The sequence below is a fragment of the Elgaria multicarinata genome, chromosome 5, assembly GCF_023053635.1.
Source record: "Elgaria multicarinata webbii isolate HBS135686 ecotype San Diego chromosome 5, rElgMul1.1.pri, whole genome shotgun sequence".
Taxonomy (NCBI): domain Eukaryota; kingdom Metazoa; phylum Chordata; class Lepidosauria; order Squamata; family Anguidae; genus Elgaria; species Elgaria multicarinata.
In genome coordinates this window covers 49,628,130-49,647,197 of record NC_086175.1, presented here as the reverse complement: position 1 = coordinate 49,647,197, position 19,068 = coordinate 49,628,130, and the positions used below count along the sequence as shown (strand labels likewise).

The 19,068-nt window shown below is 39.7% G+C and overlaps 1 protein-coding gene across 1 annotated transcript; it reads right to left on the bottom strand.

Moving 5' to 3' along the window:
• Positions 1–1,329: 1,329 nt before the first annotated feature.
• On the bottom strand, positions 1,330–14,196 carry ASMT (acetylserotonin O-methyltransferase). The gene is made up of 8 exons (XM_063127515.1): positions 14,102–14,196; positions 12,004–12,178; positions 9,898–10,027; positions 5,867–5,935; positions 5,135–5,253; positions 4,257–4,397; positions 2,000–2,122; positions 1,330–1,541 (listed from the first exon to the last, which is right to left on the bottom strand). The coding sequence occupies exons 1-8, from the start codon at positions 14,171–14,173 to the stop codon at positions 1,330–1,332; spliced, it is 1,041 nt and encodes a 346-aa protein (XP_062983585.1). The 5' UTR covers positions 14,174–14,196.
• Positions 14,197–19,068: the final 4,872 nt, after the last annotated feature.

The window sequence follows — 19,068 nt, the reverse complement described above, 5'->3', positions numbered from 1 at the left end:
CCACAAAGTGGCTTCCAAATCACCTTTTACACAGATTTGGAATGCACTCCATTAGAAGGGCAAAAAAATCTTAAAATCTTTTCTCCTTCTAATGGAGTGGATTCTAATCCACAAAAGTTTATGCCTTTCCCAAATTGGAGCTTTTCAGCTTCAGTTCCCATCAGCCCCAGCCAGCATGGCCAACAGTCAAGAATGCTGAGAGATACAGTCCAAAACAATTGCAGGCTGGCTAACGCTATAATAGAGTTGTTAGTCTTTAAGGTACCAAAAGCCTATTTCATTTTTGCTGCAACAGACTAAGCAGACTTTGCTGCAACAGACTGCTCCTTTGGAAATCCTTACACTACAGCATATAAGACAGTTTTCTAGGTCTGCTTGGCATTTTAACAAATCCTGTTCATTAGATGTTTCTATTAACTAATCTAAAAGTCAGAATGTTAATTGATATGTTGTTGTTATGATTAACACCAAGTGGCCACTTGAAACAGAATTCACTTCACAGGATTTTATTTTAGGACTGGGCTAGTATTAAGAACAAGAAAATATAGAAACGTTATTGCCACATATTGTGTTTCCACCCACCTCACCCCTCTTCTTGGATTTTACCCCTCGAATATCAGATGCTGTGATGTTTTTCAGGGGTGAATCATAACTGAGAAATAAGTTCCAGTTTTGGCAGGAACAGGACTTCAAGCCGTAGTAAAGAAAATATGGTGGTTTCTGCTTTTACTAAGATAACATTAAAAATGACTGGTTAACTGGACATATATAAATGCACAAACACAAACATTCTATCGTTGACAGATTTTGAATTTGCTTTACAACGTATAGTTGAGGTCACCTCCCCAATGCTATCCTAGCCAGGCACTCTCCTGCCCTGTCATCTATCTATCTGCCTTGGCCTGTGTTTCCTGTGCCTCTCAAGAACTCTTCTTGCTACTTAAGGCCTGTGTGAGGTTTCCATTTCCCTCACTCCAGCTCAACTGTTAGCCAGAAGTCCTTGATCAATAGTTTATCCTCTGCACGTTTTGCTAACATTCCATGACACTACAGTGGACCAAACCAATCGCTACGGTGATTACCTACAAATATACATTACATGGTTTATAAGGCATGAGGGGAGGGACCTAGATAGAAAAGACCAAGTAGGCACTGGTTTACGCTAGACTGCAATTAAATAAATGAATACTTATGAATACTTATTAAATTCTATGGATATTATAATTGCTATTCTAAAATATGAGTTGGATCCATTTTTTTTAACTTGACCAAAACCCTATTATTTTTTCTTAGTTTATTTGCACATATAATAAAGCAGCAGAAACCATATTATTTTCTTCCTAAAATGGCATCATAGAGTTTTCCAGTTTTCTTGATTTCAACAGTCTTGAAGCCGGCTGTTGTGAGGAGTTCGCTGTACTCTGTTGGGGTCCGTTCTTTCCCTTCAGTCTGAACCAGCATATTCAGGGAATAGAGTTGGCTTTCCAGCGGCCCACTTTTGTCTTCGTTTAGAAGTGTCTCAACTAGTAAAACACCACCACCTAGTTGGGAAACAAGATTCATAAAGCAAGCATTTTAACATAAAGTCCAATCTCATTTTTTCCCTATGTGACACTGATCGAATCAATAAAAAGAGAATACTGCTTACCCTTGCAGCTACATGAAATGTAACAACAAGGATTTGGATCAGGGAAGTGCCCTGTAGATTTCAATACAATTCTTATAATCCAGGGGTGTTGAACAGAATTTCGCAATCATTTTTGAAGTGCTCCTTGGTTTAAACAATTTGTCATGTAGCAAAGAAATGTCTGTTTTGAGGCTAGAAGTCCAATAACCCCTTTGGCTCCATGGGACTAGTTGCTTGGTTCCAAGAATGTCAGGTGAGAACTGGATGTCACACTTACCAGAAAGCATAGCACACATAAAACAAGGCCATAGAAATAAAGGCGTTTTATTTTGATATGAGAGATGTAATGTGTCGCCAGGCTCTTATACATACCAGTTTTGCAGGCTTTCTGCACTTTTGTGAGAAGCTGCACACATTTCTCATCTGCCCAGTCATGGAGTATCCTTGCTAATATATACAGGTCAGCTTCTGGAAATGCATCTTTAAAAAAATCCCCTACATCAAAGAAAGAAAGATTAAAATGGGGATGGGGAACAGACTGGGTTTACTTTAACAAGATAACCCACACTCAAGGTTGAGTATGGGTTGAGTGTGCATTGTTGTTGAACCATGGGTTGTTATTGAAATGTGTGTTGTTGTGTTGTCTGAACCCAGCTGTGATAGCAAACCATGGTTTATTATACACAAATAACCCACAGTTCTCAACCTAACAACGAAGTATGGATTCTCTTCATGTGTTGTTGATAGTTAACAAACCACAGTTTGTTAGCAAGGCAGGGTTCAGACAATATAACAATCCGTGTTTCAACAACAATGCACAGTTCAATGAAAACCCACACTCAACCCATACTCACCCTTTGAGCTTTCATGTTTATTTATTTATTTTTATTTATTTATTTAAGTATTTTTTATGCCGCCATTCAGCCAAAAAAGGCTCTCATGGCGGCTTACAAAAGTATTTCTTGACAGTCCCTGCCCACAGGCTTACAATCTAAAAGACATGACACAAAAGGAAAGGGGATTGGGAGGGAGGAGGAGGAGGGGGGAAAGGAAAGCAAATTCAGGCACTACAATCTTAGTTGGAAAGTTCAGCAGTTACAGGGGACAGCAGGAGGGAGGGGTGCTCTCAGCTGGAGCTGGACACAGGCACGGTGGAGAGGTGCCTGGCTGCTGCTTCCTCCCTCACTGGTGGCCTCTGCAGAGACAGTTGGTAGCAGGAGGGAGGGGGCTCTCAGCTGGAGATGGACCCAGGCACGGTGGAGAGCTGCCTGGCTGCTGCTTCCTCCCTCACTGGTGGCCTCTGCAGAGACAGTTGGTAGCAGGAGGGAGGGGGCTCTCAGCTGGAGATGGACCCAGGCACGGTGGAGAGATGCCTGGCTGCTGCTTCCTCCCTCATGGTGGCCTCTGCAGTGACAGTTGGTAGCAGGAGGGAGGGGGCTCTCAGCTGGAGCTGGACCCAGGCACGGTGGAGAAATGCCTGGCTGCTGCTTCCTCCCTCATGGTGGCCTCTGCAGTCATTGGCCTGGTTCAGACAACACGCTAAACCATGCTGCTTAACCACAAAATGGTTAATGGAATTCCATTAACCATTTTGTGGTTAAGCAGCATGGTTTAGCGTGTTGTCTGAACGGGGGCATTGTTTTCTGATTAATCAAGTATTCAAATGTCACATGTTATTTTTTCTATTTAACTCTTGATAACACAGGTTGGGATCTTAAGAATAAACATTCATGCGCAAGCAAACATAACTTTTGGCGTGTTCATTTTGCAAAAGCAGGTTCCACCTTGGAAGAATTGTCATGTTTTAAACTGTAAAGTGGGTTCTCTTAGGTAATGAGAATTCTTGAAGCAAAATTCACCATGTCAAAAAAGAGCAACGCTCTGGCTGGCCACTTCTTGTTTAGATCCAGGCTGCAATTCCTATGTAGGCCCATCTGTGACACAATGAAATCATTTTCCAGTCTTAGAGCTTGTCTACATGAAGCATTTATTGTGCACCTATCATTCCCTACTCACAGTTGTTTATGGGTTTTTAGACAACATTGTGACCCTCCAGTTTTGCTTCTGTGTCTAAAGAGCAATTTCAGTGGGTTTTTTTTTTTTTTAGAGCAGGGGAAAATCTGGTGTTTATTTCTAAATGTGAAAGAAAATGCTTTTTTACACTTATGTATTTGTGCAATTCGGCTATACCAGAGTGCCTCCTAGAAATTATGTAACTGAAAAGCAGGGAACGAAAAGCTCTTTGTGTAAAGCTCAGATCTCAATTCTCCAATGAAACCAAAAGTAGACACAGTGTATTGACCGCCTTGTGTAGAAAAGCTCTTTGTGTACATAAAAGGGGGGACTTTAAAGTAACTGTTTAAGCAAATATTTAAACATTCAGAAAAGCCAACAAACGAAATACATTCAATCATCAAAGGGAAATTCAGTCTAAAAAACTATAGGGTTACATTCTGGAACTACTGTTTACAGAGAGGGGGAAAACTAATTTACAGAAGGATCAGTATCCTTCACCCCATTCCATCCCAACTACAGGGGTGTCCCTGAAACAAACTGTACTGGGAATAGGAAGATTTCATTTATTACTTTAATTTGGGGGGGGGGATTATTCTAAGGCCACCCTTTTTACCTTCATAAAAAGTGATCCGGCGTTCCTCTGAAGACACAAAATGCTTCTTTGCTGTTTGTACTACTTTAGGTAAATCAAAAATGGTAACTGTACAATTGGGATACAGTGAAACACATTCCTGGGCCAAAGCACCAGCTCCTCCTTTTTAGAAAAAAACAAGAATAAGTTCAGAGATACAAAACCCACACTGGCATAGCACTTTATGTTCTCTTGGCCTCTTTGGGGTTTGGATGAACCAATTAGATGACTATCCTCTGAGAGCTCCATCATTACTGGGCACTCACAGATTTTCACGGGTCCCTCTCATGATATCATCTGCCACCCGTGCACCTCCTGCTCTTTCTAGCCTTCTTCACAAAACAACAAAAACCAGTAAATCCGACTTATTTTTAAAGATGGAAGTTGCCACTATCTCCTTCTGTTTGCAGGAGAAGCAGCATGATCAAAATGTGCACATTGTTTACTTCCTCTTTCAAAAGAGGAAGTAATGAGCGACAAATACGCAGGCAAAGAAGTGACAGTGAGCAATCACAAATTCCCCCTGTGTGATGATGCTATGACAGTCCTTCAAATAGAGGACTGTTCCTTGTAAAGTAGGACACATGGCCATCTTAATTGAACCTGCTGACCATGATAGAAAGACCAGTGTTGGAGTAGCTGCCTGGCAGGCAATCCTGGATTGCACTTGAGATGCAGTGACAGAGAGATTGCAACTCAAATGAAAGCCAATCCGCAAACAATATTGTTAGTACTTGCATTAAGCCAATCATGTGCCTAAAAAGTGCAAGATGTTCTGTGCAAGACAACTTTGGTCTAAGTATTTTAACATCTCCATATCAGAAAAAAATAAGACAACTGAAAATTCTTAAGGAACTTACCTCCAAGATCATAAATCACAGTAAATGGGGAAAGATCGAAAGCAGCTATCACATCTCTGCCACATATGCGCCAAACTGCATTCAATCCATACATGAATTTTATCATTTCCTCCTCCGATCTGGAAATTTAAAGTTACATACGCAATAAGTTTATTCAAAAATCCACAGTGACTAACATTATTTGACATACATTATTGCTTGACCATTTAAAATAAATACAGTCATCCTAATTAAAAGGATTGCCTGTGCTCTAATAAACTCATGAGACTCTTGCTCATATAGATTTCCCCATTCATTTTGGTAGAGGGAGCAGATCTGCAAAAAAAACAGGCAATTTTTGTCTATTGCTTGGATATGGTCTCCCTTGCAGATGTAAGAGCTCATTTATGCATTGGTGCTTCCAAACACATAAAAACTGCTAGATTGAAGAATAGGTTGGATTTTTCACAGGATACTTGTGGTTTTACACTTTTCTAAAAATTGTTTTTATTTGTAAGAAGCTAAACAGTGTAAATTAATCCAACATGATACATTATAAATTACTACATGGTACATATTAGATTGTTTTCATGGATCTTTACAATGGCCTTAGTTGAGAAAGCATAAATTATTAGTATTGAGTTCTATGAAACTGACAGCGGGTGACGATAGTGGTGGTGGTGACTCAAACTTTATCAAAGGCCATGTGTTGCACTTCCCTTTTAAAATCTGATTATTGCAGGGCAGCCTTACCTGTAAAGAGCTTCAAAGACATCCTTTGATGATATACCAAATGCTTTCTCATATTGGTTTTCTCCCTCCCTTAAGAAAAAGACATTTTTTATTAAGTATTTGGCAGCTTAACTTTCAAGTGTCAGTTTATATTATGCAATACTGCCACCCCCCAAAAGAATCTGACATTGGAAACATGGCTAAAAAGGTTTCTGTTGTGATTGTTGATGTCAGTTCTGATATTGACAAGGAGGCTCATTTTACATTTGTTTCATGGATACATATTTGCAGTTGCCTATTCTCATTTGTCATCATCTGTTTAAGCCATCACCATGTTTGTGCACAAACGACATGCAGCTTTCAAGCAGCCTTTTTTATTTTGAGGAAAATGAATGGCATATATATATATATATATATATATATATATATATATATATATATACACACATACACACACACACACACACATATATATTTAGTGATGCTGTTAGTGATGCTGATGAAGTCTACAATTACCTGGAGTGAAATATGAATTTGTCTAGATTGCAATGCTCAACAGTATTACTGTGGAATGATCTTCCCGATGAGGCTCACCTGGCGCCAACGTTGTTATCTTTTCGGCGCCAGGCCAAGACTTTTCTCTTCTCCCAGGCATTTTAACAGCATTTAACAACGTTAAGTTTGTTTTTAATGGACCCCAGAATTGTTGTTTTTAAATGGATACTGTTGTTTTTATACTGTTTTTATGTTTTTTTTTAAATTTTTGTATACTTTTAATGTTTACTATTTTTAATTGTTGTAAACCGCCCAGAGAGCTTCGGCTGTGGGGCGGTATATAAATGTAATTAAATAAATAAATAAATAAATAAATAAATAATACCAAACAAGCTCCATTCCACCTGACACCTACCACTACACACTTTTCTGGCTCAGAATGTAAAAGATGTTTCTGCACATGTTCAGAACAGTACAGCAGGCATAAAGCCAGGTGCACAGAAATCCCTTTAATCTCCTTACTTTCAGTGGAACTCTCATTGATTGCTCCGAACTACCACAACCAGAGCAACCAAGCAAGCAGCCTTGTGTTAGATAACTATATTCTATATTGGGCTTCATTCTCTTGATGTATTTCTTGCCCGTGTTTCATGTGCCTGATGATGTTCTTCATCCAGCTCCCAAGCCTTTCTTGTTCTTGGATGGCGTTGGGTTGGGGACAGGGAGAGAGCTAAATTTGGAAGCTCCTCTGTCATAACAAGCGCTGACAACAATTCCCAAGCAGAAATAAGAGAAGGTGTCTGTGCACTGCACCAACAATGTTCATGCGCTGACTCTTCGAAAACGGCTGCTATTTTTCTACACAGTTGCTGGGAAAGCTTGTAATAGCAGAGCTCATTCTTAATTGACCCAAAGGGAATTCTCCCATCAGTTGTCCAATCACAGGTGCTGCCTAAAGGGTGTTTCTCTCCGACTCAGCTGTCAGAACTACAAATGCCAGTCAGCTGTTCAGGAGTGGAGGGAAAACTGGATTTAATCCTACCTTTTATTCCATCCCTCCGAGCAGGTCGTAAGTGTGTTTATTGTTGTGTGTGTTTTTAAGAGGGCTCTTGAGTGCAGCTCCAGCTGCTCTGACTGTGCATTGTCGGATGAAGTCCAGTCCTCTTATAAGTACTGATCAATATTAAGGTTAACACTGCTGCCATCATCATCAAGCAGCTGCTTGAAGTGTTAAATTGACATTTTATTTTCATCATGCCGGAGCTCATTTCGAGCCCCAAAACTCTGAAAATGCTAATGCTTCTTTTTCCTATTCACTTTAACGATGGGCCAAGGCTGCAATCCAAGGCTGGGAGTCTATGACATTGAACTCAATGGAACTAACTTCTGAGGAGGCACGTGTAGGATTGCAATGTAACTGATCCAAATATGTTTTAAGGAAGAACTCAATTTAAAAAACAAAACAACAACACAGCCATTACTGCAGGACAATACACTACAAAATAACACAGATTGGTGAAAGATATTTATCTCTTTTATAACTCTTGGGGCCAGTTATTTATTTATTTATTTACTTACTATTGAATTTATATCCTGCCTTTTTTCCTGCAAAGAACCCAAGGTAGTGTACATAATCCTGCTCTCCACTTTATCCTCACAACAACCCTGTGAAGTGGGTTGGACTGAGAGTCTATGACTGGCCCAAGTCACCCAGTGGGTTTCTATGGCCGAGTGGGGGCTAGAACCCAGATCTCCTGACTCCCAGTCTGACACTCTAGCCACTAAACCACACTGGCTCTCTATCAGGGCACATGGTCAAGCACCTGTCAAGGGACCACACCCCAGCAGGGGTCTACTGACAAGAGCCCCCTGGTGTTGCTCTTTCTTTTCACCACTGCAACCAGTTTGGTCACCTGCCTCTTGCTGTAGTCCACACAGTGGTAGTGGTGAGGAGCAGCAGATGCGACTGCCCACTTGCTCACTGGTTCTCTGTCTATCAAGCAAGTGGGAGCAACGATGAAAAAGAGGAGGAGGCGCAATAGCAGCTGGTGACAATGGTGGTGAGAAGATAGGCTCTCTGAGGGAGGGTCCCCCATTGAGGGTGACTTGCCCATGGGACCTCCAAAACCTGGAGCCAGCACTGGCTCAAATACATAGGGAGGGTCAGATAAGGGTTTGTGCCTAGGCAGTGAAAGTTGGAATAGTGGAAAGAGAAGTATACAACTGTGCTATTCATTGCATTGCTTCCTCTGATAAAGGGGTAGAAAGCCTCAAGGCACACAGAAATATATGTATTGAGTTCAACATGTTTCAGATATCTTCTCCTATAGAATATAAATGGTAATGTAAACGATTTATATAAAGTATCACTCCAAAATGTCACTTCCATAAAATAAAAGCAAACTGCAATACAATGCTTTGCAACTTTTAAAAATATATAGCAATAGAGTAAGTATAATTTAGCTGTCCCTTTTTAAAGTGTTATCTTTCATGAAAATGACATTCTTGACATGTCTTTTTAATAAATGGTTTATAATAAAGTTTTATAAATACGTTTCTATGCACCTGGAAACTCCACCACCACCCTCCCCCTTCTATTTGGTGCCTTATAAGGTCCCCCCTTTTATGGATTGATTGATAATGGCCACAGACCAGACTTTCAAGATGGTATAAACCTGTTTTGTTTGGGTTTGTTAAAAAAAGATTAGCCTTAGAAAGGGTCAAATGGGCAATCTGAAATTGTAAACTGCCCAGAGAGCCTCAGCTATTGGGCAGTATAAAAATGTAATAAAATAAATAAATGAAATTTTAAGAATAAATTAAATTTGTTTATATTTACATAGGCAAATAGACTTGGAAAAACCCTTGCATGGCTCCCATTCATTCCGACATGGATTGTGCAGGAGGATGTAACAGTAACAACTCCACCAGTAGAGCCATATGGTGTTTCTCATCAGCTGAAAAACCTGGCCCGCTACCCCCTCTGGTTTTCTTCCATCACAGGCAACAAAATCAACTGGTATTTCAATGCCTGTGCGCCAGTTCCCCATCACCTAGTATCCTCCTAAGAACCATCTCTACAAATAGGGTTGCTATGACAAAGTATTCCCTAGGTGGTTTTGTCACACCTGCAATGAGTTTGTCCTCTGAAGTATTAGCAACAATATAATTTCAGCATTTGGTGTGCAGTGTTAAGACAGATACAAGTAGCAGTATAGCAGTATATACTATAACTATAGCAGCCCTGTACAGATGATGAATACGTCAATATTCTTCCTTTCAGTAAAATCAGCAGTAAACACATTTATTTTTCCAGGATCTACACTACTGCTTTAGAGCACTTTATAACAGTTTTGGCAACTGTTAGGGCCCAGGACACACTCCATATACAGTTGTCAAAACTGTTATAAAGCACTTTAAAGCAGTAGTGTAGATCCGGCCCTCATTCCCCTAAAGACAGAGATCCACGCAAAGGGAATGTAATGGTTCACTGCAAGGAATTTTGCACAGCTATAAATGCTATATTGGTGACATATGTTTCTCGTCATCCACCTCACCTTACAGCATCTGTCAAGTAGTGCCAGCACAGGTAGATGGTTTTGGAGTAGTACATCAGATTATGATACTGAGATTTTGGACTTGATTTTGTGAGATAGAGATTGGATATTTCTGTGTTTCCATAAAAAACTAAAAAGAAAAGGGGAACAAATATTTTACCTAGTAGTAACAACATCTATTACCTGTTAATAGAAAGAAGAAGAATGTATCAATTGCACAATGCCTTCACCCAACTAAAAGCGATTTCTGATGGTATCCTCTTAACAGATCTGCATTGAACCCATTCAGGAATGGCAGATTCAAGCAGTCAGCTGGGGTCCTCACCATGTGCCTGACTAAGACTTTTATTTTATCATTTCTGATCACACTGGTTGTGAGGGCAGGTGGGCACATGGTGAATCCATTCAAAAGGGTGGGTTGCACTTGCATGTGGATCTTTAACATTTGGAAGAACCCACCGCAAGATGCTTGATTTAACAGTACCAAAGCAACAAGGAAACTGAGTAGAGCAGCACACACTTTGCAAAAATGTATCATAGGAAGAAATAGGAAGATGCACTGGACTCACTTTAACCTATAGTGAATTCTTTTTTTTTCCCGAACCCCCACCTATAGTGAATTCTTGTTCACAACTCTGAAGCCCTAAAGTAAAGAATCATGGGCTATTTAAAATAAATGTCAGTGTGCCTTCTGACAAAGACCAATTGAGAAAATGACCCAAAATGGCATACATCACGTTTCACCCCACTTCCGCTTTCTCTTTATACTTGCTTTTTGGAATTGATCTTGCTCACACTTTTCACTTGGACATTGATGAATTCTTGCAATAACTTTCATCCTTCAGTTTATATGCAAATAAGCATTATTTGGGAATTTCTGTCAATTTCACAGGTCACTTGGAAGAGGTTTTGGACCTTGGAGATGACAGATATGCCCATAGATCCCCCAACCCCACCCATCACCTCTCCATAGAGCCACCCACTCTTGAAAGCTCTCATTTGCTCTACCCCGGTCATCCTTATGCCATCTATGTAGTAGCTATACATGTGACCTGAAGACAGGTGGTGTTGAAGCCTTTGGAGAGCCTGACCCCTGAAAGCCCTCCCTGCAATAGCCCAGAATCCAGTTTCATAGCTGGTTTCTTATTTGTTGTGTACAATGTATAACTAACACAAACACAAAAAAATATTCTGCATGTGTATGCAGTCACAGGATTTACTCATGGGCATCATTCTGGATATGAAAATAAAGATCTGGCCTAAATGAGCCACTCTTGAGTGGTTCCACCACATGGATCTGTGGTCCATTTGGAGTCCACTCAGAGTAGAGCCTTCAGTGAATTCCAGAGAGCCTTCCCTCTCTCTGGAACTCCCTGCCTGTTGATGTTAGACAGGCACCAATATTGTTTTGTTTTTGGCATCTGCTAAAGACATTTTTATTAAAAGAAGCCTTCCTGGACTGACCAGTTTTACTTGCATAATTTGATTTTAAATAATTTAATTCTGCAGTTTTATTCTTGTTTCTTCCTTTTTATTGTTCACTTTCTCGGGAATCTTATATATAAAACCTAAAAAAAATTCCTAAAAATAAAATTGGAAATAAATTAAATGGCTGAGTGAGCAAAGATAGCCATATTTTATTTCATTTCCCATGTGTCAAGCTCCCTGTAGGCAGTGAGGCTTCTGATGGTATCCCCCACCCCCAACACTCATCCCCACCACTTCTATTTGACAATAAACCACTTTTGAAACTTGGGAATTTTGGCAGCATCCTGATACAGCACAAAGAGATGCTGGTTAAGACAGACAGTATTTTTGAGAGAGCTGAAAGTGGTTGGAGAGAGGCATTGCTTCACATTTTTTGGGTTCCACTCTCACCTGTAGCGAACAGGATTTGCAGTTTTTAAAAACAACAATATGCAAAACCTGTTTACCAAAGCTGGAAGTAGGATGGGTATACAAATGGCAAGCAACTTTTAAAACACCTTTAATTTTATGAAGGAATATCTGGTCCATCTCTAGGTCGTGTGTGTGTGTGTGTGTGTGTGTGTGTGTGTGTGTGTGTGTAAATGGATGGTCATGCTGGTTTCTTCCTGGCCCTGTTACCTCCTTCCTTTTTCAGCTCTACTCTCAGGAGCTTTAAACCCACACAGGCATCCAGTAGTCTCTCCATTCCCTGGGGGCTGCTGCCCAGACGTTCTGCAATGGCCTTTGAGGACAAGATCTCTTCGGAGTCTCTCAATAGATCAAACACTCCCAAATCACAGGCAGCGAACAGAACCTAACAACAAAGGGGTGTGTGTGGGGGGGGAGAGAGAGAGAGAAGAATGAAAGGCACAAACAGGGAGAGAGAACGCAGCCTTGCCAGAAGGGATGTAACTAGAAAGGCGGAAACAAGCTGAAACTCACCACTGCCAGAAATTAAAGAGCTTTGACTAAACTGTAATTCAGGAGTGCAAAGCCTCTTCAGCCCTGAGGACCACATCTGGTTGGTGGAGGATGGCTGTGAATTCAGTGGGGCTGAGAATCCATTCTGGGTTTTAATAAGCAGCAGCCAGAACTCTAAAGGAGCTATCTAAGGCACCTTGGATAGCTCTTTTAGAGTTCTGGCTGCTTCTGACTAAAAATCAGGATGGGTTCACAGCCCTACCGAAATCGAAGCCTCTAGCCTCTACTGCATCCAGTGACAGCTGAGGGGCTGGGGACAGCACATATATGTGTGTGCGCAGACACCCACACGCACGCAAAACACACCCACTACACCCTCCTCTGTCCACTAAGATTGAGGGGGGGGAGTAAAAGCCTCTCCTATCCCTCCGCAATCACCTCCAAGATAGCTGTTTCTCCAACACTACTAGCAGCAGGAAAACAGTGTTCTAAAAAAAACAGGGAATGGCATCTTTTATTTATTTATTACATTTCTATACCACCCAATAGCCGGAGCTGTCTTTCTGCCACAAGGGTGATGTCTTACTGGCTTTATGGGCTGCAGGTTGTACACCCCTGCCTTAACTACACTAAGCATCAGTGGCATACAATGGTTGCCATACATGGTCTAGATATCTCTTGTTTTGGGTTCCCTACCAAATTTTAAAAACTAGCATATTAAAGTCACAACTGCAAGCAGATTCCCTTTTTTTCATCCTGGCAACAGATTTCTCTCTGTGTGTCATGAGGATTCTAATGGATAGTCACTATGTATGCTTGCTCTAATGTTTTGCTTTACCATGAATATTTTAAAGATAATCCCCCTTTTAGATGGTGTTAGACTGAAGTTATTAACAATTTTCTAACGTGTTTGAAAATGATACTTTTATTTATTTATTTATTACATTTTTATACCGCCCAATAGCCGAAGCTCTCTGGGCGGTTCACAGAAAAGAGCCATTCCCAGCTTCCTTGCAGTTTTGCAAAATCTTTGTATTTTTCTATGGACTGGAATTGCTTTTTCACTCTCGGGGTATTTTTTTTAACACAATAGGATTTTCTTATTTCACACCAGTGAAGAATTGTTTAGAATGGATCAAAAGGTAAATCAAAACAGATGGCATTCTGTTAATTGAAGCATTTCTCTCCACCCTAATGATTGTTATTGGACAGTATAAAAATGTAATAAATAAATAAATAAATAAATAAATAAATAAATAAATAAATAAGACCAAAGTAAGTTGTTGAACACTAAGCAACTGTATCCTTTCTAAATGCAAAAGCTGAAATGATGGGAGATTTCAGTTAGCAAGGTCTTTCTTTGACTGATGCTGGAGTTCTCAGGAATAATTATCCAAGGGATTCAAAAATAGTTGTCTTTTTTAACTCAAGCATTACAAAGACTTCAGAATACCAAGAAAGATATAAAAAGATTTGTCTGGCAAAAACATTTGTTTGCCACGTTTTTAGTTCTAGATTATTATTTTTAAAGTTGCCCTGATTGAAACAAAGATTCAGAATTTCCATAATCCATGGGTCTTAGATCAGTTATTTTGATGCTGGCCCAACAGCTAAAGATGATATCAATTCCAACATACTCTGTTAACATCCATTGTTCCAATTCAAATTAAAACTGTAAGTAATTACAGGTATATTAAAAGATTTGCCTAGATACTGTGTCAAGTTACTACACATTGTGATTACACTAACCCTAATAAAAAAGCATATATCACTTCCTAGTTTAAATATTTATGAGGTATTTCTTTTTCAGCCTTACCTTTGATATTAAAAATCCATTCTGGTACTGAATTAGGATATGAGGATATTCGTGGTCTTCTGTGGAGCTCATTTTTCTTCACTGTTCTGTGAAAAATCCTCTTTCCCTCTTCATTTAAATAAGCCTCTTTTGCCTGTTGGCGCAGATCATTCTGAACAGTCCCGTTTAACTACTAATACCACTCCACACATATGCTCCGTATTTCCATAAATGTGCTGAGGTGAGCTTTTTTCTCTCTACAGAAGCTTGCTGTCATTGGGTCATTTGCTCCAATTAAAATGGACTCCTTGGAACAGTTGTAGGATTTAAATTAAAAAGGATCAAACATTTAATATATTGTGTTAGATCTGGATTGAGTTCTGTTCAGAGCAGACTCATTGAATTCAATGGGGCAATTCAGTGATGACTAACTTAAGAACATAAGAAGAGCCATGCTGGATCAGGTCAGGGGTCCATCTAGTCCAGCACTCTGTTCTCACAGTGACCAACCAGCTGTTGACCAAGAACCCACAAGCAGGACATGAGTGCACAGCACCCTCCTGCCCATGTTCCCCAGCAACTAGTGTACATAGGCTTACTGCTTCTGCTATTGGAGGTAGCATGTAGTTATCAGGACTACTAGTCATTGATAGCATTCTCCTCCAGTAATTTATCTAACTCCCTTTTAAAGCCATCCAAATCAGTGGCCATCACTACAGCTTGAGGCAGTGAATTCTATAGTTTAACTATATGCTGTGTGAAGAAGTACTTTCCTTTTTCTGTCCTGAATCTCCCACTAATAAGTTTCATAGGATGACCCTGGAATCTAGTATTATGGGAAGGGGGGGGGGGAAATGTCTCCCTATCCACATTCTCCTCACCATGGGATTGACTGCCATTGATTTCAATGGGTCTATTCTAAACATGCCTAAATCTGGTTCCAACCCATTGGGAATTAATATGTGACCACTGACTAGCTTCAAAGTTTCAAGATCAGTTATCTATGTGAAAAGGCCATTTTGCATGTTTAAAATTTATTAATAGCAGATCTTATCAAGGGTTCAGGGTATGTTATAGTAAATTGGGAACAGAAAACATTCCCCTCCTTTTCCATGGCAGCAGTATCCTCTTCTAGTCACAAATATATATCATTTAAAGAGGATATAGTGCTACTAATATAGTTAACTTGGTTGTTGGACCAGAAATTTTGCTGATTGACTTGGCCAATACTAAAAGAGATGAATATATAATACTTTGGAGTGAGTAGAAAGGATGAGGACCTTCCCCCCCACCCCATTTTCAGTAGAGATTACAGACTACATTGATCCCTCCCAAACAGCTTCATTAGCATTATCAGCCCTAGGCAGCAAAGCCAATGGTGATGGGAGATGTAGGCCAAAGCATTTGGAGAACAACAAGTTGCCTATCCTTGGATAGTGACTAAAAGACTGAGCTACAAATCAGGAAGTCCCCAGTTCAAATTTTACCTCTGCCATGAATTTATTAGATAAGGCAGCCCCCCCCTCCAAAATCTGGGGTATGGGGAATAATAATACCAAAGTAAAATATTGCTATAAATTTAAAATATCAAGATTTGTATAGAATGAAAACCTGATGCAATAAATATCTTCTCACTACAGCTCAAATAGCAGCTGTCTCTTGAGGATACACAAGATAATCAGCTAAGAAGATTTACTAGAGTAGGAGATCTGAAGAGGATTGTAGTTCCCAGTGACTAAATTGAACACATTGCAAACTCTGCACAAGCTTTATGTATTGTTGATGATTACTGTCTAAGCTCTTATTAGAATATGAAAAGCATAGAATTGGCATTGCTTTCCCTTGCCAATGTTTTAAAGACATTCAGGCCTAATACGCCAAAGTGCTTGTTATGAAAATCTGTTGGTTTTTTTAGATCTACGAGCATCTTTCTTTGAGCAGATAACAGTTGTCAGGCATGAGAACATGACTACATTTATGCAAAATATTTGAAGTTATCTGACACCAGACTTCAGGGAGGAAAAGACTACAAATGAGATTTTGGCTGCTGACGGAGACAGAATGAACACGAATGCGATCTTGTAAAAAAAAATCTATAAGGTTTTGAATGTATAATTACTTAGAAAAGTAATTCATTTCGTTGTACAGCTCCTGATGAAGGATCCACAAGATCTGAAACGTTGAGCTTTGTACAAGTTTGGTTTAAAACTTTTAGAACATTTTTTATATTTCGTATAGAAAAATAAAGAAACCTTTTTGACATTTCGTAGCACCAGAGCTAGTTGCCTCTTTTTCTTTAAGGGGTTGAGTCAGCATTGTCTTGGTCCTGGATTCTTTCAAGATTAAGTTGCAAAACACCAGTATTTAAAGAGAGTGCATTTGGGCAGGGACACAATGTATAGGCATCTATATGTAAAACTTCCAGACAAAGCTAAGGGAGTTGAGAGCTCTTGGTTCTAAAAGAGAACAGAGATAACACACACACAAAACCCCAAATGTCAATTGTGTCCATCAATAAAAGCAGTGATAAAGTAAATGGATCCAATGGGGTTATCTCTGCATCCAGGGCACGTATGCGTGTGCATGATCAAATGTTGTGTATTTCATCATCAAATGTCCCAAAACCACTTACACTAGTCAAAAGTAACTACCTTTAAAGACAAATATTAAATAGGAACAAATCTGAAAACTATCAGTGAACACTTTAACCTCCTGGGCATACCATCAAGGACATCAAAGTGACAATTCTAAAGAAATTGTAAACTGGGGCTCGCTTGGAACATGAGATTGCAGAAAAAGAGATGAGGAAATTTGATTGTGCTAATCAGGCACTAAATAGGGACTATGGGTTCAATGAACATTTTGAAGACTTTTTAGGGTGCAATTCTATGCATGCTCAGGCAGAAAAAAAATCTTACAATTCCCAGGTGAATGTTTGGAATTATAACACCTTTTCCTATCTAAACATGTATAGGATTACACCCTGTCTTTTCAGATTCAAGACTCAAGTTCCACGTATAGCATCTGATAAAGTGGGTTGCAACGGACAAAAGCTCATGCTCATTTATTAAAACATTGAAAAACTAAAACGGTCAGTCTAGTTGTGTGCTACACTTAACCCTTGTATATTGAAAAAAGGCAATACGCACTGAAGCGGTCATTCAAACCTGTAGACGTGTGCAAGTGTGGAGAGAAAATAAGAGTAACATGAGGTTGCTTTTCTATGTCATTTCAGGGCATAGAAAAGGGAGATCACAAGGGGTGGTTGAGTTTTTCGCCACTCTTGCCAAGACGGCTCTATGGCCCTCACCAACAAGCAACGCTGCCAAGTTTGGATGACACAACAACACCCCCTTTCTTGGGAAAGGTTCTTGAGAGGGTAGTGGCAGGGCAACCACAAACACTCTTGGAGGATACTGATTATCATGACCCACTTCAATCTTAGCTTTAGCCTGGTTATGAAACTGAATAAGCCTTGATCACCCTGATGGATGACTGTTATCGACAGAGGGACAGGGAAAGTGCAACCCCTATTCATTGTACTCAATCTCTCTTTGGCTTTTGACAGCATGGATCAGGGTATCCTCCTGGATTGGCTCTGTGGGTTGGGCATTGGAGGCAGTGCTACAATGTTCCCAGTCCTATCTGTAGGGCTGCTTTCAGAGTAACATTGGATGACTGTCCCTCAGGCCCTTCACAACTGAGCTCCACAGAGTTCCATCTTGTCTCCATGTTATTTAACCACTATATGAAGCTGCTGGGAGTAGTCTTTAGAAGGATTTTGAAGTCAAATGTGACTGTGTTGGACTTCCTAGGCAGTTTCCCACTTAAATATGATTTACCACCAAGCAGTGAGAATAGTCCTATGGACTGGCCTTTTCAGATCCTGATCTATGCAAAGCACCAACAATTTCGCAGATTTTAAACCAAGTCAAGAAATCAAAGCTAGCATATTTTATATCCTATTAACTCCACAATTTTAGGTCAGATTATGCTTCAAAAGATACCACTATATTAACCTTAACAGTTTATGGGAAGTTTTAAATATTATGTAGAATAATCTCAAGGCATCATCGGAATATATATTTAATATTATTTTTCACATCAAATTTGGCCTGTAGCTACTGTTTTTGTGCAGGGGAAAGAGACAAATAAAGACTGGGTTCAGATGACATGATAACCAATGGTGGGTTGTGTCATCCGTTGGGACTTTTTTCACACCACGGTTAGTTATTTGGCTGAAATAACAAATGCAAATAACCAACCCCTATGCAGAGTTGATTGTTTTAACAACTATTGGTTATCATGTTGTTTGTCGGGCACCATTGACTATTTCATTGCATACAGTTGGTTATTTTTGGTGACTAGAGTCCCCTGGCAAGAGTGACCAAAGCAGCAGCTCCCACTCTAGTCTAGCTGGCAGAACTCACAATGGCTGATGGGATACCAGCAGAAGGACAGAAAGGGTGAGAGAGGGTGGGGGATGTGTCAATCAAACACACCATCAACTAATAAACTCGATGCTGGCCTTAATCCACACCATGGATTAAACTGGTTGTAGTTTAATCTGTACCTGTTCTTTTAAAATGTAATTTTTAATGATGTGTTTATTCTGGTTTTATTCTTTTACCTCATTTGTTCACAGATCCAAAATTCTCAAATAGGGAGTAGTATAGAAATATTGTAAATAAATAAATAAATAATGTCATGTGAGGAATACCTCCTTAATAATCAACTGTGGAGTTCACTATTAACCCACCATTGAATACTGTGTTGTCCAAAGGAAGCCACTGACTCTTCATCAATACATGAAAGAATTTCCTGTAAATTCCTGCCCTGAGTATAGGAAACATACAGGATACAAAAATGAAAAATGTCAAGGCTGCCTTATCCCATATCAGATTAAAAAACCTTAAAATAGGTGCACTTTATATTAAGAAATCTGTATAACTCAGTAATTCTTCAAACAAAACACAAACCAAATCAGA

Bases quoted from the DNA above. Each gene is read 5' to 3' on its own strand.
- ASMT (XM_063127515.1), bottom strand. From the start codon at position 14,173: ATGAGCTCCACAGAAGACCACGAATATCCTCATATCCTAATTCAGTAC. The intron at 2,123-4,256 runs GTAAAAAGGGTG...TCTTTGATGTAG, and splicing joins CCGGATCACTTTTTATGAAG to GGGATTTTTTTAAAGATGCA. The intron at 1,542-1,999 runs GTATGTATAAGA...TTTCCCAACTAG, and splicing joins GCAGAAAGCCTGCAAAACTG to GTGGTGGTGTTTTACTAGTT.